At 42.5% G+C, this 26,169-nt stretch overlaps 1 protein-coding gene across 4 annotated transcripts in view; it reads left to right on the top strand.

Moving 5' to 3' along the window:
- The window catches only part of ALS2CL (ALS2 C-terminal like), a 60,981-nt gene that overhangs the window by 12,655 nt on the left and 22,157 nt on the right, over nt 1–26,169 (top strand). For 2 of the 4 annotated variants that reach the window (XM_089533774.1, XM_089533777.1), the window contains exons 1-15: nt 1,125–1,186; nt 8,918–9,026; nt 10,542–10,719; nt 11,904–11,969; nt 13,776–13,941; nt 14,713–14,841; nt 15,386–15,505; nt 18,154–18,221; nt 19,943–20,009; nt 20,595–20,791; nt 21,930–21,995; nt 22,751–22,849; nt 23,820–23,981; nt 24,837–24,948; nt 25,927–26,004. In XM_089533774.1, coding sequence (XP_089389900.1) covers nt 8,921–9,026; nt 10,542–10,719; nt 11,904–11,969; nt 13,776–13,941; nt 14,713–14,841; nt 15,386–15,505; nt 18,154–18,221; nt 19,943–20,009; nt 20,595–20,791; nt 21,930–21,995; nt 22,751–22,849; nt 23,820–23,981; nt 24,837–24,948; nt 25,927–26,004 — 1,614 coding nt within the window. In that variant the 5' untranslated portion in view covers nt 1,125–1,186; nt 8,918–8,920. Of the gene's footprint in view, nt 1–1,124; nt 1,187–8,917; nt 9,027–10,541; nt 10,720–11,903; nt 11,970–13,775; nt 13,942–14,712; nt 14,842–15,385; nt 15,506–18,153; nt 18,222–19,942; nt 20,010–20,594; nt 20,792–21,929; nt 21,996–22,750; nt 22,850–23,819; nt 23,982–24,836; nt 24,949–25,926; nt 26,005–26,169 lie in introns of those variants that run through there. The other 2 variants (XM_089533776.1, XM_089533775.1) reach the window with 1 other exon arrangement.

Below are 26,169 nucleotides of genomic sequence, written 5' to 3'. Positions count from 1 at the left end.
TAGTCCAAAGACAACTTTTCCAAGAGTTGGTTTCCGCTATCTGCTTGGAGATTATGGGAATTGTGCTTAAAGGGGGAATTTTGCCAAGATTTGTTTTGCCAAGGTTGGAAGCTTGATTGTGGGGCAAACGTTCTCCAGTTGGATAAAAGGTTCAGAAGGTTTCATTTACTTTACCTCTGGCTGTATTAACTGGAAAATACTGCAATCTTCTTTGGGTCGCCATATTGGGATTATGGGGATTTAATCTAAATTAACTAAATAAAAACACAATACAGGTCTGAGGGTTATGGGACTTGTACATGGTATAGTGGTTTGAGCATTGGACGGAAACTTTGGAGGCCAACATGGCCATGAAACCCAATGGGTAAGTCACCCTTTCTCAACTTCAGGAAAGGCAATGGCAAACTTCTTTTGAACAAATCTTGCAAAAACAAAAACACAAACCCATGCTGGGGTTGCCTTAGGCCAGGTCACCATAAGGGTTGCCATAAATTCAAATCGACTGGAAGGCATACAACAACACCAACAAAGTCCAAACAGGCATGTGCAGTCTAAAGCTTTCATGGCTGACATCAATTGTTATTTGTGGGATTTTTGGGCTATGTGCCCATGTTCTAGAAGAGTTTGTTCCTGTTTCTCCAGCATCTGTGGCTGGCATCTTCAGAGAATGCTGGCGAAACGTCAGGAATAAACTCTTCTAGAACATGGCTACATAGGCCGAAAAACCCACCAAATGGGCATGTTTCCAGTCTCTGGTTTCCAAGTGTGGCACGCCTACGATGTAATCTATATTTCTTCAGCTCTTCCTCTAATACTACTACTACTAATAATAATACAAATGTTCTCTCTCTGGCTTGCATGCATGTACCTGCAGTTGATGCAGGGAGAAAGACTCCTTGTTTGCAAAGCGGTGACTGGATCGGAAAGGCTGGCTCAGTGCTCAGAGGAGTTACCTAATAACACGTCTGGGCTCTGCTGGTGTGCATGTGCGTGTGTGTTTGTGTGTCATCCAGGAAGCAGGCCTGGATCTGCACTCAAACAGAAGAGGAAATTTAACTGTGGGAGGAGAGCAGGGAGTGGCATTAGCCAAGTCCTTAATGTGAAAGTTCATGAAATGCTGCCCAGAACTACTCTGAGCTTCTGGCAGCGATCATACCATACGGACGATGCCGGTTTGAAATAAAAGGTAAGCCCTGCTGGGTTCAGGCTGTCTCTGTATCTTAAAAGTTCTCTGGCCAGTTGGGATTTGGGGCAGTCATGGTTTAGTTATATTATGTAGAAGTGGTTTGGGATTCCAGAGGGGTTCTTATTGTTATTGATGAAGATTGGTATTATATAGCTTGCACATTCTGACTTCCAGTTCGGTAACAAGAGCTGCCACCCCCAAAATTTGTCCTTTATTTGCCATGCTAAATTATACCGCTGAACAGCATGGTTTAGGCTATTTTTTGCTCTGGTAAAAACTAGGAACCAGGACGCTGAACCATCACTGGGGACAATTTTGGGGTATTTTGGATTCCAAATTCTTGATAAGTTAGACTGAAGCATGATATTTGTAATAATGTTGTGCATGAAACAAAGTTTGTGCACACTGAACCATCAAAAACAAAAGTGTCACTCTCTCAGCCACCCATGTGGACAGTTTTGGATTTTGGAGTATTTTGGATTTAAAAATTCCCCATATGTGAGACTCAGGTATGATATTTTTAACATTTTTGTGCATGAAACAAAATTTGTGTGCACTGAACTACCAGAAAGTAAAGGTGTCACTCTCTCGGCCACCCATGTGGACAGTTTTGGATTTTGGAGCATTTTGGATTTCAAAATTCCCTATAAGGTAGACTCAAGCATGGTATTTTTAATAAGCTGGTGCACGAAACCAAGTTTGTGTACAATGAACTTTCAGAAAGCAAAAGTATCACCATCTCAGCCACCCATGTGGACAGTTTTGGATTTTGGAGTATTTCAGATTTTATAATTCCGGACAAGGGAGATGCAAACTGTATAAAAGCTTCTCCTGATTCTAAGGACGGATATCCATATGATACCATATAGTCTTGTTAGCCTGTCAGATTATTGATAGGGGCGAAGCCAGTCTGATATCCTTTAGGAAGGGAAGATTCAGCTGAAGAGAAGGCCCTGTCTTACATATTCACCACCTGAATCTTTTGGGATCTGAAGATCTCCGTTGAGGATCTCCTGCTTTGGGCAGACTGAAGGTGTATTAGCTTCCATACTCATAGGAGAAGAGTATGGCACTTTGTTTCCAACGGTGGTTAGCCCAGGCATTAGACCTGTGGAGCTCTCCAAATGAAATTGTACTGCAACTCCCTTTATCCCGATCCAGCATAGTGATGAGGATTGCTGGAGGTTGCAGTGCAACAACATCCAAAGAGATCCAGGACTCCTCTTGGAAGCCAGAAACCTCCTGGAAGCCCCTGAGCTGAGAATAAAGGCAACAAACTTCCCTGCTCCTGGAGGTCACTCTTTAGTGGTAGACTGCATCTGAAGATGGAGGTTCCTCTGGCTTGTGTCTCATCCTGTTATCCAGCAACCAAAACTAGTGACTACTTTCTGCCCCAGGTTTTGCCGGTAGAAACCGGGTTGGTTTAAACCTTGTTTTAAACTAAATGATTAAAAAAAAAACACTTCTAATTTTTAAAATTAATTATTTTACTTTATTTAAAAACCTGGCTATTCTTACTAATTTCCAGCCCTCTTAATGGAACAACAACAGCCATTTGAATTTAAACATTTTTATCAGTTGTTCATTGCCAGACCAGTTCCCGGTGTCAGTAGCTTCTTTTTAATCACTTTATTCAACTGACATAAGTTCAACCAAAACAGTTTGCTTTAAAAGAGTACTTTTTTTAGGCTTTCGCAGATGACCTGCTCATATCTTTAGGAAACCCAGTAGAAATTATTATTTAAACTCGTGGCCATCACATCTGAACAGCGTTTTGCTGCTTGGTTTTCTGATTTAGGACTTTATCACACTGGGGCTAATTTTGGCATTAAAAAGAGAGTAAAGTGCATTGAGAGCATCCTGCAAATTAAGCGAAAATGGCAAGTAATTGAACAGATTGTTATCACATGCAATTGTGCAATTAAAGTGATATCGGAAATGCATTGTCGATGAAATCCCGAAAGTAAAAAGATGCTAATTAATTCTTCTTTGTGACCACTTTAATGGCAGGTTTTGTGTGACATAGTGTGAATTTACTTTGCGTAATTACATGATTTTTCCGGGACATTCATGGGATAAACTGCCGATCTCCTTCATGTGACAAACTCCTTAGTCCTAGCTAGGTGTAGTCCTCTTACACTTCAATGCAAAAACCCAAAACCAAAACAAAAACTGCTTTAAATTTTGGTTTTGGGGTTCCCCTGTGTATGTTGCATGTGTGCACGTACTTGTGTGTGTGTGTGTGTGAGAGAGAGAGAGAGAGAGAGAGACTTGTGACTTCCAATCTTCTTAAAGTCATCATCTTCCCATTTTCTCTGCAGTTGTTGCTTCTGCAAAGCTTTTAAACAGGGCTGGCTCTGCCATTAAGCAGAGAGAGGCAGCTGTCTTGGGTGGTGGATTTTGGGAGTCACACAAGGACAGCCAAAGGACTACCGTAGTTATAAAATGCCTAATTCAGGCTGAGGCAAAGAAAGAGACACACATGGATGTGTTGTGTGTGTGTGTGTTGCCTTAGCTGCTCTTTGTCTATAGGGTCTTCTTTGCTGTTTTGCTTTGGGTGACCAAATACTTTGGGATAGCCCTGCTTAACCTGTTGTTGTGGTTGTTCTTGTGTGCCTTCAAGTCATTTCCAACTTCCGGCAACCCTAAGGCAAGCCTATCGTTGGCTTTTTTGGGCAAGATTGGTTCAGAGGGAGTTTGCCATTGCCATCCTCTGAGACTGAGAGTGTGTGATTTGACCAAGATCACCCAATGGGTCTCCATGGCGGAGTAGGGATTCAAACCCTGGTCTCCAGAATCATAGTCCACTGCTTACTACACCACTCTGGCTCACGCTTATGCTGTTTAGCACAGAGCATAAGGGTGCTTTAGATCTGCAAGGAGAACAATAGGTGATTTTTTAAAAATATTCTTATTATTGACCATAACTCTTTATGGGAGTTAAGCAGACTGTTGTGATGTGCATTCAAGTCATTTCCAACTTCTGGCAGCCCTAAGACAAACTTATCATGGGGTTTTCTTGGCAGGTTTCTTCAGACAGTGTTTGCCTTTGCCAGGCTGGGAGAGTGTGACTTGCCCAAGGTCACTCTGTGGGGTTCTATAGCTGAGCCAGGATTTGAACCCTGGTCTCCAGAGTCATAGCCCAGTGCTCAAAGCACTACACCATGCTGGCTCTCACACCTTCCTAAACTACAAATCACAGGCCATGATAATTAAAGTGCCATCACTGTGCCGTGTCAAAAGGACCATTATAGAGTACAGATTTTTAATAAATTCTAAGCAGTATATATTTCCTATTTGGTTTGTAGATCCCAGGCTTTTCATAAAAGCAAAACAGAGTAGATCCCACAAAGCTGAAATCTATACATCCTGGTGTCACGTGTGGATCTCTCTCAATCTTGATTTTCATTTCAAATATATTTTGTTGTTCACGGAAGCCAAACTCTCCTTGAAAGCGAAGACAATGAGCTGGATGCCTTTAGCTCGAAAAGTCTGCAGTTTCCCCCTTGTAACAGAATGACCCAGCTTTGGCCTCCGTTGAAAATGGTTTTTACTTCTTCTTTTTCTTCTTCCTTTTCTCCATTCCTGTGAACTGGAATGAAACCACCCATTGTGTTTTCTTCTTTCTCTCCTAGAACGGTTAGATCAAGGAAACCTGTGTAATGCTTGCAGTGTGTTGCCAACAGATTCCAGGGGAGTGACTCAGGAGAGGGAGAACAGGAACCTGAAGCACACCTTTGTTGACTAATAGATTCAGGGATGCTCTGGAGTAATAACTCCAGGATTTGGGACTTTATCACACCAGGCTGCCAAAGTGGAATTGCAACAGGAGACTAGTGTTTGTGGCCATCCTTATCACACAATTCAGTGTCTGTCCTGTTTTATGTTCTTTTTGTACATAAGCCCTTCTGGAAGGGTTTACTTTATACCCCAGAACAGGTGTGGGCAAAGTGTGGTCCCCGAGGGCCATTTTTGTGGTTCCTCCGTGCTAAAAAAAAATGCAAAGGCTCCTCCATGCCCTTTATGGGAATGTAGGGAAAAATTTCCCCACATTCTGGGGTTTTTCTGGGCCATTTTGGGCCCAAGAGAGTCTTTTAAGTTCTATTTTTCTTTTAAGGCAGTGACTTCTAGTCCTTTCCAGTCACTTCTGGTTGTTAAAAATAAGGCCTCTCCTGGACAACAACAAAAGCAACAGAAAGATTTATTTATAATGCCCTTTCCCTAAAGTGCAGAACATCAAACACATACAGTCAAAAGACATCAAACATATGCCATTGAAGACCGAGAGAATAACACTACAAATATACTATATAGACTCATGTATATGTTTAGAAAGTTTAGTAAACAAATTGACCCCAAAACCATGGGTCGACTTATCTATGGGCCAGCGTAAGTACTGTACCTGAACTCTTACCAAGACAGGAACTATCCCTTTCTCTGAATGAAGTAGCAAAAGGCAAGAGAGAACCTAAAAGAAGCCCCAACACACTCTGCTCTTTCTTTTGCTTCATCATTGGCATCCTTTGATACATGTCCCTAAGTTTTACTGTCAACTTATCTACAAGTCATATCAAAATCCATAATTTTGACCCTGAAAGCTGCTTTCGACTTGTATGTGAGGTCAAGTTATAGTTAAATGTATATGGTACAGTACATAAATTCTCCAACCTCCCGCCAGCCGCTACCCATCTCAGCAAATTGGTGCCTAATTTGGTGGAACCCTAAATATGGGAACCGCAAGTGTGAAGTTTGAACCGGGACCCCTTTGGCCCCCAACATTGCCTACCCCTGCCCTAGAAGATCAGCTGAAAAAACATGTAAAGGACATGGTCTCTACAGCAGAAATTCCCTGTTTTGTACAGCGTAGTATGTCCCTGGCTTCTTCATACAAACTGACATATGTGTTTCCTCTTGTGTCATGCTTGGCTCAATTTCGCTTCCTGCGATCCCTCTCACAATGGACTTGAATAGAGTTGCTCATGCCCTCTTGCACTTTTATGTACAGTTTCTTCCAAAGAGGCCTTTTAAGCGCCTGGTAAAGATTTCTCCTTCATGAAGGGAAAATAAGATCCTACCTGTTGTGTTTGGTTTGACTGTGAAGCAAAAGTGGAAGTCGGGCAGCAGAAAGAGTGACACTTTGGTTTCATTGTGAATTTGCATACATGTGGATTTGCTTTTCTTGGCAGACTTGGCTTTTTTGCCACAACAGACTTCCTAAAATGTTGTCAGTAGACAATTAATCAGCAATTTGTGATGGTCAGGGCTTCCTTTTTCTCACGTTCCAGTCAGATATTCTTCTGAAAATGGGCAATGAACAAGTCTCACATTTGTACAAAGCTTTTCAGAACTGAATGCAGAAAAATGACAGTAAATCAAGGGTAGGAACTGACCAGCCTTTCCGGATGTTGCTGGACTGAAATGCCCAAATTCTCCTTCATGCTGACTGCAGACGATGGGATTTGTAGTCTGACAACTTCTGGAGAGCTGGACAGTTGTCATCCTTATAAGTACAAGTATCCCTCAGATGATGAAACAGATGCATCCCTGGACAGCATGTCTCAAACAAAATATTTGGTACCAGCATCAGAAAAAACACCAAAAGAACAGGGAAGAAGAGCAGGTCAATATATTTCAGCAAACTTTCTATCCAAAACTAAGAATATGCACATGTGAAATGAAACAACTAGGACAAATAAGATTTGCATGGGGAAATAAAAAGACAGATAACCTTTTAGACCTCATCTGTACTGCAGAAATAATGCAGCTTGACACTGCTTTAATTGCTATGGATCAGTGCTATGGAATTCTGGGATCTGCAGTTTTGTGAGCAATTTAGTCTTCTCTGTCAGAGAGCCTTGGTGCCACAAAAATCCTACAAATCCCAGATTTCCGTACGATGGAGCCATGGCAGCTAAAGCAGCATCAAACTACATCATTTCTGAATCTTCCAAAATGGATCCAGGGATGACTTTTCTTTCAGTAGCCTCCACTTACATGATTTCTAGTTGGACAACCTTCCACATCTACAATTGCAACATGATCAACTAAAGCTGATTCCTATTTTTCACTTTAATTTGTTTATTGCAAACACACTACTGCAACCTGGCACTGAAAGTCTGTCTTTCTCTAGCCATCCTTCATTCTTTTTCCTAATGCTGATGCTGCTAAAAACCTTGCAGCTAGAAAGATGATGGAGAGGAAAACTTAGGGTCTGGGTGAGGTGAAAGAGACTTTGTAAATGGAACTTCACTGCCAGAGGCTTTATCAATTGAGAGGCCTGTATTTGTGTTTGAGTAAGTATGTCCTGTTTTCCCATGGTAAAAATATAGATTTGCAGGCTGGGCAGCTTTTCAGATCTAGGACTACCAATACTGTTATCAACATATCCATGGCTGTGCTCACACAGCAGGGAGAAAACTGTACATTATCCATTCTTGTTTGGAAATGGCAAGGATGAAGCACATGATAAATTACAGCAGCAGGTCATAGAGATGGGGAAATCTCAAGTTTCACTTTCTTCTGCCTTTCGGTTTCAAGAACGAACGACTGGCACAGTTTGTCCCTTGCTGTGTCAGCACACCTCAAAGATTTCTGTACAGTTCTTTGATTGATTTGCACTTTTGGAATGTTGTTTTGCAAAGAACATGTGATTCTCTGATTCTGAGCCAAACACACTGTTTCCTGTGCAGAAAACAGATGTTGTAGGACTGCAATTCCTATCCTCTCTGTCCAGCCCAGTCAATGGCCAGGAACACTATTTAATTTCACCTGGAAGGCCCCCTGGCCATGATGGACACATCTGAAGTCCATTATTATTATTACTATTATTGTTATTATTATTATTATTATTTAATTTAGATTTCCAATGCATTACAAACAACAATACACCCTCCCTCCCCCCCAAATTAGTTAATACAACCATCACAATCTTAAACGTTATTCACCTATCATATTTCATATTAACATCAAGTCCATGAGTCTCCTTTGAAATCACAGAATCATAGAGTTGTCGTTGTCTCAAAAAGTACTATTTCCAAACTGCATTCGATCTATTGGCAGTCCATGTGTCGAAGTCAGATATATATTGTAGAGGACAAATGGTGACCAGATTCCATGAAGCCATCTTCCTTTACCATTCTCTTGGCCAGTCCTAGACAATATGTTAATTTTTCAGATATGGTGGTTGTTGTTGTTGTTGTTGTTGTTGTGTGCCCTCCAGTTTTTTCTTACTGCAACCCTGGGGTTTTCTTGGCAAGATTCGTTTTTTGGGGGCGTTGCATTTGCCTTTCTCTTAGGTTGAGGAAGTGTGATTTGCTCAATGTCACTGAATGGATTTCCATGACTGTGTGACAATTCAAACCATGGTCTCCACAGTCATAGTCCAGTGTGCCTTCAAGTTGTTTCTGAGTTACAGAGACCCTAAGGTGGACCTATCATGAAGTTTTCTTGGCAGGATTTGTTCAGAGTGGGGTTGCTATTGCCATCCTCTGAGGCTTAGAGAGTGTGCCTTGCCCATGGCTGAGCTAGGATTTGAACCCCTGGTCTCCAGAGTCATAGTCCGATGTGCAAGTCCAGAAAAGCAACTTTCCCAAGCCCTGGATCAGGTTAGCCAGGGCTAACAATTTAAATTTATTTTTAAAAAACAAACAAAATGCGGTTAGATAGCTGGCCTTTGGAGTTGAGGTCTAACCTGGGATCTTTATATTCCCTTCTGTTTTCTTGGCATAACAGGACATGAGCATCGAAGAAGTGGCTTCCTCGCTGCTAAGGATCGAAGAGACCTTCTCTGCATGCCTTTCTCGGATCAACAGCGTTGTGCTCAAGCCGCTGTTGCAATCGGGTGAGTATCGCAGACTTCATAGCCTTTAGATCATATCTTTCAATTTCTCCAACCATTCCTTTCTGGGGAGGAGCATATTCTCTCTTGACTCATTCTTGCATATGAGAATGAGGAACCATCCCCCTCACACTCATCCTTGCCAGTGAGACATTTATTTGTCTGTATGGAGAGCTTTTTACTTTTGGAAGGACATTTTGGGGGCAATTTTTATAAACTGCAGAAACAGTCTAGCTAAACTACCATATACTGGGTAGCTTAACTGTCATACTTAAACTCTTAAATTCCCATTGGGCAGCTAAACCACCATAGGCTAAAGTATCCTAAACTGTGTAGCTAAATTACCATTGGGGAGGTAAACTATTACAGGAGTTTGTCACACAGAATGGATCCCATGCAGAAACTGAATTTAAACTGGGAAAAAAGGCAAAAGTGGGTAGATTTTCAGACGATGTTGGGGGTTTGCCCACTTTCTAGTGGACAAAACCTGTGAAAACGGGTTGATTTTCATGCAACATAAGGGTTAATGAGAATTAACTCAACATTAACCCAAACAGAAAGTAGACAAAATTGCTCCTTTTTACTTTTGGAAAACCCTGAAAGTAAAAAGGAGCAGGCTTTGTCGACTTTCTGTTTGGGTTAATGTCGATTTAATTCTCATTAACCCTTATGTTGCGTGAAAATCAACCTATTTTGTGGGGTTTTTCTGGATTTTTAAATCCTGTTTCTGCATGGCATCTGTCCTGTGTGATAAACTCCATAGCTACACACTAGCACATGAACCACCATATGCAAAGGGACCTTGTAGAACCTTTGAGAGTAACTGAGAGAAAGAAAGAAGTTGGTAGCATGAGCTTTCGTAGACTTGAGTCTGCTTCCTCAGATGCATACAGTGGAAGATGCAGGAACAGAACTTAAGGCCTGTTCCTGGACCCTCCACTTCATACATCTCAGGAAGCAGACTCAAGTCTACAAAATCTCATCCTACCAGCTTCCCTTCACACCAAGCATCTGAAAAAGTCCACTCAAGTCCACAAAAGCTCATGCTTCCAGCTTCTCTCCACCTTAGGCTTCTAAGGAAGCAGACTCAGATGCAAGAATCAAGTCTAAGAAAATGTATGCAACCAACTTCTCTCTGCACCCCCCTAGTGACACCACTGGACATTCCTGGGTAAAGTAGGGCCCATAGCCATCCTAAATCTCAATTAAATCCTTTCCACATACCACCTTCAGTGAAGTATTGGGGAGTCACTCCTTCCTTGGCTTGTCCACCCTGCTTGGAGTTGACATTTCTATAATACTTCATCATATCTCCAGTTGACTATTCTCGAACATGTCCTCTGGCAGAGTGTGCTGGAAGAATCTGGTGAACCATCATCCTTTTCAAAATCAGACTTAATGAATTAATTGTTAAAATACTTATGTCTGAAGATCTTGCGGGAGTACCTTCTAAGTCAATTGTTCTTTGATTTGTTATTCTCCTTTTCTTATCCTGGACCTCTCTTTACACCGCCAAAGGGTCCTTCGAGCACATGAAGTTCTTCTTGCTACTGAACGACCACTTCCACGTTATTTGGGACTTGACAGAGGAGAACTATCGAGCGCTGAAGCAAACTTTGCAGGAGTCTGAATCTGCCAACATCCGCGATGTCTACTTAACCTGGAAAACAGACTTATTCCTTAATGCCTACATCCAGTGAGTAGCGGAAATGGCCACCCTGATATTCTGCATTGAAAGGAGTCCTACTTTGCCACCTCCAAACTAGTTTGGTCTGCCCGCTGAGCAAATTTCACAATGGGTATGCAAGTTGCCCAGTGTTACTTAAGCCTAGTATGGTTATCTGAGCAACTGTATGATCCCATATGAGCTTGTCAAGGTTTTGAAATATTAGGGGAGACCCTTCTCTCTGTTCAAGCAGAGATACATCTGGTGGCAACACAAAAGAAGGCCTTCTTGGTGGCTGATCCTAGGCTTTGGAACTGCCTTCTTGGAGAGGCTAGGCTAGCCTTCTCCATTGTGTCCCTTTGGTGGCTTTTCAATAGGTTTGTTGTTGTGTGCCTTCAAATCATTTCTGACTTAGGACAGCCCTAAGGCAACCCTATCCCAGGGTTTTCTTGACAGATGTCTTCAGAGGAGGTTTGCCATTACCTTCCTCTGAGGCTGAGAGAATGTGACTCGCCCAAAGTCACCCAGTGGGTTTCATGGCTGAGCAGGGATCCAAACCTTGATCTCCAGAGGCATAGTCCAACGCTCAAATCACTATGCAGGCTAGATTGCTTTTAATTCTAATACTAGTTGAAAATTACAATTTAACATTTATTCTGAGTGATCTGAGTTTTTAATTTCATTGGTTTTAATTTTTGTAAGCTGAGTCCTAGGCCTCAAAAATGGTGGGAAATTATTAATATTGTTGTTATTCTAGGTTGACTCTCCCTTATCAGAAATGCTTGGGACTGGAAGTGTTTTGGGTTTTGGATTTTTTTGGATTTTGTAATATCTGTATTTGCATATATGTACATAATGAGAGATTTTGAAGATGGGGCCCAAGTCTAAACACAAAATTCATTTATGTTTCATATACACCTTATACACATAGCCTGGAGGTAACTGTATACAATATTGCCAATGATTTTGTGCGTGAAACAAAATCTGTGTATATCGAACCATCAGAAAGCAAAGATGTCACTATCTCAGCCACTCATGGAAAACGTTTGGGTTTTTTGAGCCTTTCAGATTTTAGAATTTCACATAAGGGAGAATTATTATATTGTATTATTGTATTATTTTTGTATTGTATTGTATTGTATTGTATTATCTTGTATTATTATTGCTTAGCCATGTAATCTGATACATGTTTGTTTTGTATTTTCAACAAATAGGTATTTCTCCACATTTGCCAGTTGTGTTGTAGTACAAGGGTTTGAACATGCTGCAAGAAATAAAAGGTGAGTCAACGGAGCAGAGAAGGAAACAAAGACAAAAGATAGAAACATCCTCAGCTCAGGAAGCTCCCCATTCGAATCTCACCATTTATTTGTTATTTGTTATATTAATTTGTATCCTGCTTTTCTCCCAAAATTGGGACCCAAAGTGACCATTGCCATGAACTCACTATTTATGCACTTAAATATTTATATCTTTTACTGTTTCTAAGGATTTCAGCGTGGCGTACAATTTTTTTAAAAAAATTAAATTTAAAACAGGGTCACAACAAACTACAAATCCCAGGATTACATAGGACTGAGCCATGACAGTTAAAGTGGTGTCAAAGTGCATTAGTTCTGCAGTGCAGATGCAGCCTGAGTGAAGAATGATATCCTTAGGCTGAAGTTACAATTGGAGTGGATTCATAGATGTTGCCAGGTGCATCCAGTTAGGGTTCTTGGCTGCCTCTTGAACCAGCACTAGAGACCAGCTTTTGCTGCTCCTTTCTGCAGCAATGGCTCTCTTGGAAAGAGAACCGGGTGGAGCAAATGTTTCCTAAAGGCGTGGAAGAGATAGCAGCAGCAGCAGCAGCAAGCTGCCACTTGAGTCTTGATGGGTTTTGAAAGGGCTTGTGAAATATAAGGTGGCTCTTTGAAGCAGCGCTGTGCAGAGTACTTCTTGTTTTGGAAAAAATAGAGAGAGAGGAAAGTTCAGAATTCTTTTCATCAAGGAGAGAGCTGTCATTCAGTCATTTTGACATCTCACTTCCCCTTTTCAAACAGTAGTCTTGGAACTCTGCAGCCAATTGGTTGCGTTGGTTCTACAAGCAGGTGAAAAGGTTTGCAAAATCAAATCAAATCCCAGTGCTTGGGAAAAGTTACTTTCAGAGGAATTGCAGTTCCCAGATCTATTTGTTTACATTTGTGAATTATAAAAATTACAGTCTCCTCCAGAGACTAGGATCCAGAGCAATGGATGCAAGCTACAGGGAAAGAGATTCCACCTCAACATTAGGAAGACTTTCTGACAGTAAGAGCTTTCCAACAGTGAAATACACTCCTTCCTCGGAGACTGTAGTGGAGTCTTCTCCTTTGGAGGTTTTTAAACATAGGCTGGATGGACATCTATTGGAGGTGCTTCAATTGTATATTCCTGCATGGCAGAAGGAGGTTGGATTGGATGGCCCTTGGGGTCTCTTCCAGCTCTGGGATTCTATGATTCTGTATGTTTTGTTCACCATACTTTTTATCGTCCTTGTTGCCCTTCTCAGAACTTGCTCCAACTTGTCTATATCTCTCTTAGAAGCTTATCACACACACACACACACACCCGTTATGGGAAATGGGAGGGGATGCTCAGGGCTGCGCGTGAGCTGGAAAAAACAGATATTGTTGCACAGCAAATCGTCCTCAAAAGGGCTCCTTCCATGCCCCAGCACCAAGCCATCCCCATTTAGTGCTAAGGAGTGTTAAATGTTCTTGTCGGAAGTCTTCTGGCCGAGGAAAATGGCGCCCCTCAGCACTGAATGGGGATGGCTTGGCGCTGGGGGACGGAAAGAGGCCCTTTTGAGGACAATTTGCTGTGCGATAAAATCCATTTTTCCAGCTCATGAGCGGCCCTGAGCATCTCCTTTTAGTCCCATTAGCGGGAGAAAAAAGGTGTGTGATAAGCTTCCTAAAATGGGAACCAGAACTGAACCTGATGAGGTCCAGATGAGGCCTGACTAGTGCAGGATATAGGAGGAAATCTATGCTTCAAAATATTTCTCTTCTCTAGCATCCTATCCTTAACCAGCTTGTCTTGTGGATTGTGACTTGTTGTTGCAGTGAAGTTTGGAAGTCCCACAAGCCCTCCCTCCAACAACTCCTTGAAGATTTCTCCCCAGACACTTCCATAGCAGTGGCTCTCCACACGGTCCTATATAAACCCTTCCAGGATCACCTCCAGCAATACAGCGCTGTCTTCTCTGAGCTTCAGGAGACAAAGAGCCAGGTATCCTCCTCCTCATCTTCATTTATAGCCCACCGCTTTCTTGGTCTGGGACTTCAGGTGGCTTGCCAAAGTTATAGCAGGCATAGCTTTCTAAAAAAATAGCCTTGAAATCCATAAAACATAAAACTTAAAAACATAATTAAATTAACAACAGGATTAAAAGCAGTTAAAAGAGTGACTGAGGGAAAAGGGACAAATAAACAGCATGGAACGTTTTGATATATCGTTTTTTGTGGGCTTTTTGGGCTATGCGGCCATGTTCTTGAAGAGTTTATTCCTGACGTTTTGCCTGCAGCTGTGGCTGGCATCTTCAGAGAAGATCCTTTGATAGGTCTTTTCCCCTTGCAGTTAGCCTGCCAAAACCTGCCAAAACAGAGAGGTCTTCACTTGCATGGGGAAGGAGAGCAGGATTATGGAAGCTGCAGTCTGTCTTCTCTTGGAAGGGAGTCCCAGCGCCAGAGAGCAACCCCCAAGAGGACCCTGTTTTGTAATCCCATCAGATATACCCAGGAGGATGGTGGGACAGAGAGAAGGGTCTTCCAGACTTCTCAGCCAACAGACTTCTTTGCACAAGCTCCGTAGGCCACAAATTGTAGGAAGGAACTATTTGTGCAAGTTCTCTGTAGAGCTTTACAGTGTTGCTTTGTCCCAGAATCCGTTGCTCACTCGGTCCTAATTCCCATGATCTCCTAACAGAGAAACTTGCCTGTTTCTGTAGCATAGATCCTGAAGAAATAGTGAAGAATTCTTTTGCATTTTCTCCCCTAACAGGGACTGGAGAAAGAATCAATAACCAATGCTTCCAGACAGTTTGCCAAGCTACGCTCCTTCATTAGCCAAGCCTTGGATGAAGCATGCCTCACCAGAAACCTGTGGAAGTCTCTAAGTCACAAATTCATGGTATGTTAAAAGAGAAGGAGAGAGAATTGTGGGGAGGTCAGGTGAGTTGACTTGTTCAGCTAACTTACCTTTTAAAGAACTATTTGTTTAAAATATTTCTGTATCACTTTCTAGCTTGCCAGGGCTCCCGAGGCAATGAACAAATAAAAGCAACTAAAACAGTACAAAGCGATAAACATTTTGTAAAGGTTCAATGTATTTAGATGTTTTTTTTTAAAACTTGTAAAAGCTGTCTAAAAAAACCCCCTAAAATAAAATTTTAATACAATTAAAGGAGAGCAATTTCAAACATTGCAGTCCATGCAGACCAACACTGTTTTTGGTTCCTGCCGGGATAAGCAGATGGGCAGTCTCAACAGTCAAGAACCTAGGGATCCTATGATGTTCAAAGGATGGGAATTACATATATTTACCTACCAATAAAGAGGCACAGGATTCCAAGGTTCCTGGCAAAAGTGGGGTAGGGAGTTCCCTAGGTCCCTGGTAGCAGCCCATGCCTGCCAGGCAGTGACTAAATCAACTTTATGGCTCCTCTGTGTCACAGGATCTTCTTGGCGTTCCTGAGAGGAGGCTATTGGAAGACAGTCGAAATGTCAGCATTTTTGCCAGCACAGGACGATCAGACCGCATCCTGCTCTTCAGTGACATCCTTCTGCTCATCCAGGTTAGTAGGCCGAGTAGATATTGGAGACCAACCTTGTACAAGTGTGTTGTCTGTTGTTAACTGCCCTCGAGTCAGCCTGACTCATGGTGACTCTGGGGATGAGACATCTCCAAGCCCTCCCATTCTCCACTGCTCGGCTCAGTTCCTGTACCTTCTTGCCCATGACTTCCCAGATTAAGTCTAGCCATCTGGTATGTGATCTTCCTCTCTTTCTACTGCCCTCTGCCTTTCCAAGCATTGGGCCTGAACAGACAGGCCAAAATAAAGCTGCTTTGGGTCTCTTTGGAGGTATGCTGTTTAAATGACACAAGCATCATAAGAGGCCAGAAGTTGCGCCAAAGCTGCACTCCAGTCCTTAGGATTGGAGAGTGGCTTTGGCGTGGCTTCTAGCCTCTTAGGATGCATGCATTATTTAAATAGCATTCCTCCAAAGAGACCTGAAGCAGCTTTATTTTGGCCTGTCTGTACGGGCCCATTATTGTCTTTTTGAGTGAGTCCTGCCCTTTCATGATGTGGACAAAATACAGCAGCCTCAGTTTTGTCATCTTGGCTTCCAGGGGGATTTCTAGTTCGATCTGTTCAAGGACCCATTTGTTTGTCTTCTTAGCCATCCATGGTATCTTCAGCACTCTTCTCCACCACTGCATCTCCAATGAGTTGATTCTTTTCCTGTCTGCTTTCTTCACCATCCAGCTCTCACATCTATACATAGCGGTGGTGAATACAGTAGCTTGTACTATTCTATCTTTAGTGCTCAGTTGCATATCTTCACTCTTTAGGAGCTTATCTAGTTCTTTTAGGGCTCCCCTTCTGATTCCTAGCCTTCTTCTTCTTTCTTGGCTGCAGTCACCATTCTGGTTGTTGTTTGATCCTAGGTATGGGAACTCTTTAGCTATTTCAATTTCTTCCTTGTCTAGGTTGAGTATGTTGTGGTGTGGAGGGATTCATTTGGCTGACCCTTCCTCCAGACAGTTAGCATTTCGCAGCCAGTGGCCACATCCAGTTCTGTTTTGTGAGGTTTCCTCCTCACTTTAGCTGCTGCCAATACTTCCCTCTTGCGGCTAGCAGAGGAAGCAAAGGATACTCATAAATTTTCTCACCCTTGACAAGAATGGCTGCCTCAAAAGGTCAAGACTCTGTTCAGAAAATGGTCAGCTGCCATGAGATTTTGCACCTTTCCATCCTTTTTTGTATGTGTGAAAATTTTGGAGAAGAAAAATCTTTGTGTGAAACTTGTTTTCGGCTTGGAAAACAAACAGAATGTTTATGCACACTTGCACACACACACACACACACACAATTCCCCACAATGTTTTGTGCATAAAGTTCTCTGGACACAAAATACACTTATATTCTGCTCCAGAGCTTTTGGGGTTTCATGCAAAATCTCTCAAATTTTTAATACAACTGAATTTTTCACAAAGTGTGCAGAATAATTTTAAATGATCCAAAACTCTTATAATGTCACCCAGACAGAGGAGAAACTTTTGAAGTTATTCATTTTTCTATGCAAGAGTGAAATAAATGTAACTGTACAACCCTAGGATTAGTTGCTTTCTTCTCACATAAGCAATGGTGCTCATAGTCTTAATATCAGAAATGGGGGGATTATGGACTGAACCAGGGGTTGACATTTGCCTCCCTTCCAACCAACTGCATTCCCAGCATACTCTATTTCCTTCCATGATGCCTCTCAAAATGGCAGCCAGAAGTGATGTTGAGGGACTTCAACAAAAACATTTTGGGTGGGAGATTCAGAATGGTTGAGGTGGTAGGGAATGCATTTGCTTGATTTGACATATTTGAAGAGGGGGCTATATGTGGGTGTTTGGTGAAAGTAACCTCAAAATCACACCAATTTATTAAAAAGTGGGAGTGAAGGGGTTTGGGAGGACTGGTCAGGGGCTTCATAGACTGCAAGAAGGATGCCCAGGGACCACATGAACCCCACAGGCCACACTTTCCCCACAACTGACTTACACCAAGGATGAAGAAACTCCAGGGAGCCAATATCCAGCTCTGGGGAGCCACAGGGACCAACACCAGGTGCTCCAAAATACAAATATTGAAACATCCAAAACTATAAGTGGGTGGAAGTTCACTTCCAGTTTGATTCAAATGAGGTGTTTGATATTTTAAAGGTTAGGGAGACCTTGATTTTTTTTAAAAAAGTCAAAACTCTTGGAAGTTACCAGGACTTAGATTGAGAGTTCCTGCATGGCAGGGGATTGGACTGGATGGCCCTTGTGGTCTCTTCCAACTCTATGATTCTATGAATCTATGATTCTAGGAGTTGCAATTGACCTTTTTCCTCTCCTTTATTTATTTATTTGTTTGTTTGTTTGTTTGTTTGTTTGCCATGGGTGGCTGGGCTGCATCTGGGAGGGGATCTGTGTGCATGATTCCTACTCTTGGTTTTGCTCTATAGAATTCATCCTCTTCTTTTTGAGCTACTTGGATCCCAAAGTAATGCTGAGGGCCTTTCTAAGACCTTTCCAGGCTCTTGAGGGTGAACCCTTGAAAGCAATCTCAACTTTGGCTTGTGCAGACGGAGGAAAGGATATTTTCAGGATGTGCGTAACCCCACTTGCCGTGAGCGATGCTGTGGGGCTTTTCCTCTTCTGAACATTTTTCTTTCCATTTTCTAGGGGAATGGCTTCCAGAGTTTTGATCTGAAGCTCGTGTGGGTGGATGAAACCTTCAAGGAAACGGGAAAGTGAGTGAAATTTCTCTTGGCAGCGGGAATTGTTTCTGTAGCTCAGTGCAGCAGTTCAGTGCTCTTGGCATTTTACCTCCCTGCTCTTTCTTGCAAAAGATAAGGTGGGTGTATTCTTCATTCTCTGTTGCAGACAGAAAAGGTTTGGGGAGAAAACTAAGAGATGGCAGCACAGTTAGAGGCAACTTGGTTGCTAGGATTAGTTTCAGTACAGAGTTTTTTCTGTCTGCTCTTGGTGATGGTTTGAATTTGGAACTGGGGGTTTAATTTGGAGTTGACCTTTGCAAAAGGAAGCCCCCAGTGGGGAGCACTTGCTAGAGAGGCCTTACCAGTATTTCCATAACTGGGAGCATGGGACTTGTAGTTTCCTATATTTGCCAAATCAGGCGGCACAGGAAAGTAATAAACCCTGGCTCCCCTTAAATAGTTCCTTTGTGGGCATTAGGGATTATCACTGGAAAACAGGAGAGACAAAAAGATAGTCCTCTGCCTAGAGAAGTTTGCAATTTTAAATTTCCCTTTTCATACTGATCCAGAGTAATGTGACTCTTTCTTTGAACAATGAGTTATATGATAATAACATAAAAAAATAAACTATTTAAGTTATTGCCTTTGGCTGGCAATTAATTGTTTTTTCCAATTTCCAACATTTAATAGTTTTTTGTGGGGTTTTCGGGCTATGTGGCCATGTTCTAGAAGAGTTTCTTCCTGACGTTTCACCAGCATCTGTGGCCACATAGCCCGAAAACCCCACAAAAAACTATGGATGTCGGCCATGAAAGCCTTCGACTTCACATCCAACATTTAATGTTATCAAATTAATTTTCCAACCTGTTGTTCCAAGCGCTGGTTGTATTCCAAAAATGTAACTTTTCCAAGCTGAGATTTCCAGATATAAGGGGTGAAGGGGTTGAGTATTGGGGTACAATGGGTAGAAGATCTGGAGAAGCTTTTCTAAAACTTCTCAGAGATGGTCTATGGCAGATCAGCCATGCCTCGTCCTTAACAAGGTTGTAGCTGAATAGCTGAGCATTCCTGACTTGTCCATAGCTTGGTCTGGCCTTCCCTACCCTAGTGCTCTCTAGATGCACTGCACTACACTTCCCACAATGTTGGCTCTGGGATGATGTAGTACAATGCAAGGAGCCACTGTGGTGTAATGGTTTGAGCACTGGCTTAGGACTCCAGAAGACCAGGGTCTGAATCCTGTCTCAGCCATGGAAACCCACTGTGTGACCCTGAGCAAATCACACTCTCTCAGCAAAACTGCTCTGCTTGCCAAGAAAACCCTAAGAGATGGTCACCACAAGTCAGAGCTGACTTGAAGGATCTTAGCAACGAAGTCCAACACATCCAGAGGGCAACTTGGTGGAATCTTTAGCATCCACTCCAACAGCTTCCAACCTGGAACGTTTCTAAGATTTATTAATAATTATTTCTTAGGGACATTTCTAAGTACCTTTTCTTCTACTCTACTCAAGGCAACATCTGTAGAAGTGCTCCACATTATACAGAGAACAACCCTATCAGGTAGCTGAGGCTGAGAGAGCACAACCAGCTCAGGGTCACCCAGTGAGTGTTATGGTTGAATGGGGACTAGAAACTAGAAATCCCAGGTGTCACTCCAATGTGCTAACCATGAACCCACACTAGGTTTTTGAAGGCAGCTAGAAAATAAATGCTATTCTCAACATGTTCTTTCCACTTGGTGCTTCTCCCAGGCATACCCTTCGCATTAGGACACCAGAAGAAGGGTTTTTCCTCTTGGCCAAAGAACCAGAATCACGGGTGAGTATCTGCCCTTGTACGGATGTAGATAATATATGTGGTCAAACAGGACAAGATTTTCTTTTCATGTTTTGGGAGGGTTTTTCAAATTATTCCTTTCAAATTATTCCTTTCATTTGTAGTTTTCCCATTTGCTCTCTCATCCCTCCTGCTTCTTCCTCAACCCAGATTGCACATTTTTGCCCCTGCTTCCCCTTGTTGCCACTGACCTGCAATGCAGATCCTCCTTTCCTTTCCATACCTCCATCAGAAAAAAACAAACTAACTCACCACATTGTCAGCGACGGACTCCTCCACAGCTTGCAACTAACAAGCTCTTTGCAGCAGCTGGAGCAGGAATAAATCTATTGAGCTACCTTTTAGTTGCCTTCTGGGATGACACAAGGACAGGTTTTATGGCTCAAAATAGAGGACGTTTTGCAATTCCTCCCAGACCCCCAGACATAAGGTTGAAATGTAAGGCCTGTTTGGGAAAAGGAGGACCTCCAGTCACCCTGTCCGGCACCAAGGAGAGTCATGAAGTGGCAATTCTGTCTACAAACCTATGTTGGCATCTCCCCCCATCTCTGTCCTTCCTTCGCTTAGGCTGTGTGGCAGTGGAAGCTGAATCAAGCGGTGCGCCAGGCCTTGAATGGGAAGAGAGATTTCCCTTTGTGGGGTGAAGCTGGAGAAGGGGGAGATCCTCCTCTCTGCCGCTTCTCCACCTTCACTTTCCGGAGTGAGGGGAGACTCAAGAATGCCACCTATGAAGGAGAATGGTGTTTGGGGAAGCCACATGGCAAGTAAGTCTTCAGCTTTGTTTACAATTTTCTTTTTGGGGGCTCGTCTGCGTAGTCTAGTAGCAAAGGTAAACCCACTCTGAATTTTAAGTGCTCTCTCCAAAGTGCTGAACTTATATTGCAGGGCTGGAGGTACATGAGACATGAGGCTGGAGAGAGATGGAGGATCTGCAAAATGCCATGATCCAGAGCATGTCCAGTGGAGGGTGGCCAAAATGGTGAAAGGGCTGGAAACCACCAAGCCCCATGAGGAATGGCTTTGGAAGCTGGGGATGTTTAGCCTGGAGAAGAAAAGGTTAAGACAGGACATGATAGCCATGTTTAAATATTTGAAAAGGTGCCATGTGGAAGAAGGAGCATGCATGTTTTCTGCTGCTCCAGAGACTAGGACATGGAGCAATGGATTCAAACTACAGGAAAAGAGATTTGACTTAAACGCTAGGAAGAATGTCCAGACAGTAAGAGCTGTTTGCCAGTGGAAGACGCTGCCTTGGAGGGTGGTGGAGTCTCCTTCTTTGGAGGTTTTTAAACCGAGGCCGGATGGCACTCGGTTGGGAATGCTTTTGATTGTGTCTTCCTGCATGGCAGAATGAGGCTGGAGTGGATGAACCTTGGGATCTCTTCCAACTCTGTGATTCTAGTGCTTGGCAGGAATTCATGACTCCCTCCATTTCACAGATCCTCAGTCTCTCTCCAGCCTCTCATCTCATTCATTTTATATAAGGGACTTAATCACCTGCTGAATTTGGTGTCTATGGGGGGTCCTGGAAACAATCCCTTGTGGATCTTCACGGCCAACTCTACTTTCTTATTTGTAGCTTATTTGTAGTTAGTGGCTAGCAAAAGATACAAAGGTCTGTATTATATTCGTATATAAAAATATACCTGATCTCTCCGACTTGTCTGGAAGAGGTGAAGCTTCCTGTCTTTCTCCTGCTGGCTGTAGATGGATTCTGCCCTGGGAGAGATGGAGAGAGAGGAAGCAAGGGTTTTTCTGTGTCCTCTGGCAGGGCCCAGAATTGGTGGCACTTCCCCTCCTTGTCAGCCCAGTTTCTTTTACACTTCAAAAGATGACACTGCTTAGCGGCACAATATAGTTACCTCTGTGGATGCTTTTGCAAGCTATCTTTGCTCTTTGCAGGGGGACGCTAACATGGCCGGATGGCCGGAACTACGTTGGTGACTTCAAAAATGGCTTGGAAGATGGGTGAGGATGCTTCTGGTGCTACGGTTACTTTCATGGGTATAGCCTACTCCCCAGACACCTATGGACCAAAAAATATCATGCCTCCATTTTCTCTTCTGCATACTAAACATACCCAGCCCCTAAACCAATCTTTGCAAACATGGGAATTTTGGGGGACTGCAGCTCCCAGAATCCTCTAGCCAGTATGACCGCTAGTCAGAAGTCCTCTGATCCAATGACAGACACTATGCTGATGCACTTTCAGAACTGTAATACAGCTCTGTCCCCATCCAGGGCGACTGAATATTAAACGCTTGGTTTCCAGGGGTGTAGTTCCACAAATGAGGGCATTGTTCCCCACTAAAAAGAAAAAAAAATCTTGTCCTTAAAATTTTCCAGTGGTCCCAACATTTCTGGTAGTAACTTACAACTTCAGTTGGGTATTTAGAAATAGTATTTAGGCACCCAGAACAAAGAGGCAGGAAAAAGGACTAAGAGAAAGTGAACACAGCAAATGGAAGAGTTTTAAGTGTGAACCATGTTCAATGTCTCACTTTCTGTAATCTTAGAAATTCGAGGATTCAGTGAAAACTTCATGGGGGGGGGGGGTAATTTCATTCTCCTATCACTACAGCCCAGTAAATATATGAAATAAGAAAATGAGGAGTCTTTGCAAGTGATCTGGAATCCAAAATGATGTTTTGGCTTTGGCCCCCATGCCCATCCAGCTCCACAGTGGGGCTCTTGTTTCAGACCTCTCTTGTTCCTGGCTTTAGGTTTGGGATTTGCCTTGTTCCCCATGCATCTGAGGACCGCTACGACTGTTACAAGTGCCACTGGCGGGAAGGCAGAATGAGCGGCTATGGGATCTGCGAGTAAGTCAGATTTTCAGAAGAGCTGCTTTTGAACAGCCATTCCTTTCCTCTCCATTTCTCCTTGGACCCTAATTGGCTTAATATTTGGGCAACAAGGGGCAAGCCAGATGACCCCTGGGTGCCCCACAGAGGTCTGAACCCTATCGATTGTCTGAACGAGAGCAAACCTTTTGATTCAGATGCTGAAGGGTGAGCCAGTGCATCCTCTCTAAGAGGGACTAACAACTGGGTCCAGACCCCTATTATATTACATGTCATATGGTAGATATATTATATACTACATAGTATATACACAGAGCGAGCGTGGTGTAGTGGTTTGAACCCACTCTATAGACCATCTCTATATAAAAGCTGCTCTTTTACTTTTGGTGCCTGAATTGATCTTTCTTTCTCTTTCTTCCCCATTTCCTTTTTCTTTTGTGCCACTGGTAAGCCTGCAAACAGGAGCTCTTTTGTTTTGTGAAACACTATGGGGCATTTTTCTGAGGGAAGGAAGAGCAGAGTAAACACAGGAGAATGATAAATTTTATATCTTTCCCACCTCTCCTCAAGTCTCAAGGCAGGGTACAGCGTATTAAAATACAAAACACAATGAAAAAGAAAACACATAAAACCAGTTGTTAAAATACATTTCTATAAAACCATGAATGTACACTCATATGAGTACATGCTTTAAAATATACAAATAATGAAGTCATGTTTTAAAATTATGCCTGCAGAAGTTCTCTATGGAAGCTGTTGGACATTTTTATAAAATGTGGAATAGCCTCATTCAGTTGAACTCTTCTTCAGAAGCAGAGTTGCGCATGAGATACCTTTGTGCATGCAGATACACACTCAGTTGTGCATTTGATTCAATGACACTGCAATACAACCCAGGTTCCACACAGGGCAACCAACACCCATATGCAACGTTTTGTACAACACAATGGGAAAGTAGGGCGTCATCCATAATGTGCCTCTTTTCCAGGTACGGCAGTGAGATGGTCTATAAAGGATATTTCCAGGAAAACGTCCGACAAGGGTTTGGCGTTTTGGACAACACTTCCTCTGCTGAGCACCCCTTTAAATACACTGGGCATTGGGAGAACGACAAGAAGAGCGGCTATGGCGTCTGGGATGATAAGGAGAGGTAAGTGGGTGGCCAGCAGATTAGGACAATGGTTTTATACATTTCACCTGCAAAGAGGGTGCCCACAGACACAGCTTCCATTGGACTGGAAGAGGCACTCCTCCTGGTCTTTAAGCCAATGGAACTGCCTGCCACTGCATGCCATAACCTCAGTCCCTCCTCTCACAGACAAAATGGTGCTAACAGTAGCCATGTGCAGGATGTCCCTATGTCCTTCTTTCCTCTTGGTGTCCCAGTGCCAGACAAAGTCCCTGGGCATGGCACAAAACATTAGGGATGAGCTCTACTTTGGATTCTGCTTATGAGTTCTTCAGTTCCTGTGGATACAGGTTGCACCCTCCTCTGCCTCATTATTGTTTCCTAGGAAGGGGGAAAATAGGTGGACACAATTGAGAGATGGACTGTATCCTTACATCAAGATTTATGGAAAGATGTTTTGTATGATGTTTAGACACTGTAGTTAGTGGTAAGGTTTGTTATAAACAGTCCTTAATTAATATACTGATTGATAATTTCAAGATATAGCCATGTTAGTCTGGAATATCAGTATGCAAAGGGATCTTGAAGCACCTTTGAGACTAACTGTGCAAAAGAAGCTGTAGCATGAGCTTTTGTTGACTTGGTCTATGAGTCTCTTGATAATTTGTTATCTTATCAGTTAGGTGACTCCCCCTGCCCCCATTGTTTTAATTTATTAAAATTTTAATAAATTAAAAACCCCACAAGCTTGTGAACGCATTTACCCAAGCCCACGTCTGATGCCCAGTCCTCTGCACTTTTCCATTTGATTCACGTAAAAGACACGTTTACAGTTTCATGGAGAAGTGATCTGATCCTCTTCCTTTGCTGTTCCAGAGGGGAGAGGTATATTGGGATGTGGCATGAAGACCAGAGACATGGCACAGGGATTGTGGTCATGCAGTCTGGAGTGTGCTATCGAAGGACGTTCCATCTGGACAAAATGGTGGTAAGTAGAGGGAAAAGGTGTCTTTTGGGAGAGGTTTGCCTGTGTCTTCATGAATGTGGAAGGAGTGAGAGGCTTTTGGTCTCTTTCACATTATACAGTCTACAGTACTTTAATACCACACACACACACACACACACATATACACACACACACAGTAATTTTCATAACATACATAACAAATCTAACCACATCAACAGAAAAAACAAAACAAAAAAAACCCCAAAACAGTGATATGTAACTTATGACAAAAAACACATTAGTGATGCTCATTCAATTTCATTCAAATTCATTTTGCTATTAAACCTTTCATGATCTAAAATGTTTATAATCATTCAAATTCATTTTAAAACTAATAACCAATAGCTGAGAATTAATGGATCAAATTAGTCTTTGGATCTTTCCCAGTTTCATTATTCTTTGATTTACATCCTTCTAACCTCCCTTTGCCTCTACTTTAACCTTCCTTATACTATTTGAATTCTTCACCTTCTTCTTCAAATGTTCTGTTTCTTACTCGCAATAAGCCTGTGCTTAAATCTATGAGTCTATATTAATTCCTTTCTTTCCCTTATATTTCTTTCTTTTACACCACTTTGCATCCTATAGAATCCTGGGATTTGTAACTTTTAGCTCTTCAGCCCTAAGCCTTTCCAGATTTGTTTTGAGGAGCCCTGGTGGCGCAGTGGTTAAATGCCTGTACTGCAGCCATTCACTCGAAACCACAAGGTTGCGAGTTCAAAGACCAGCAAAAGGGCCCAAGCTCGACTCAGGCTTGCATCCTTCCGAGGAGGGAGCTAAAATGAGTACCCAGACTGTTGGGGGCAAATTAGCTTACTTGCTAATTAGCTTACTTGCTGTTCACCGCTATGATCTTTGGAATAGCGGTATATAAATAAAACAAATTATTATTATTATTATTATTATTATTATTATTGAGAGAGAAAGGTTGTTTATTATTTTATTTGCTGTCGCTTACAGGGATCCGGTATTCTTCTCCTAGAAGATGGCTCCATATATGAGGGGAACTTCACAAGAGACTTGGTATTTGTTGGAAAGGTGAGCATGGGTTTTGTGGCTCCAAAGCCCTGGTGGATTCAGGATCAGAGGCTGGAGTTTGTCAAAGTAGCTCCAGGTTTGGAAGGCATTTTGTTGCTTGTAAACAAGGATGGAAAGAATATTAAAATTCCAATCATCAATGAGACAGAAGAGCTTCTCAAGGGA

Source organism: Sceloporus occidentalis, unplaced genomic scaffold (genome assembly GCF_023333645.1).
Source record: "Sceloporus occidentalis isolate IW3139 unplaced genomic scaffold, rSceOcc1.0.p SCAF_7, whole genome shotgun sequence".
Taxonomy (NCBI): domain Eukaryota; kingdom Metazoa; phylum Chordata; class Lepidosauria; order Squamata; family Phrynosomatidae; genus Sceloporus; species Sceloporus occidentalis.
The sequence above is the reverse complement of the archived record's forward strand: the minus strand, read 5'-3'. Positions and strand labels throughout refer to the sequence as shown.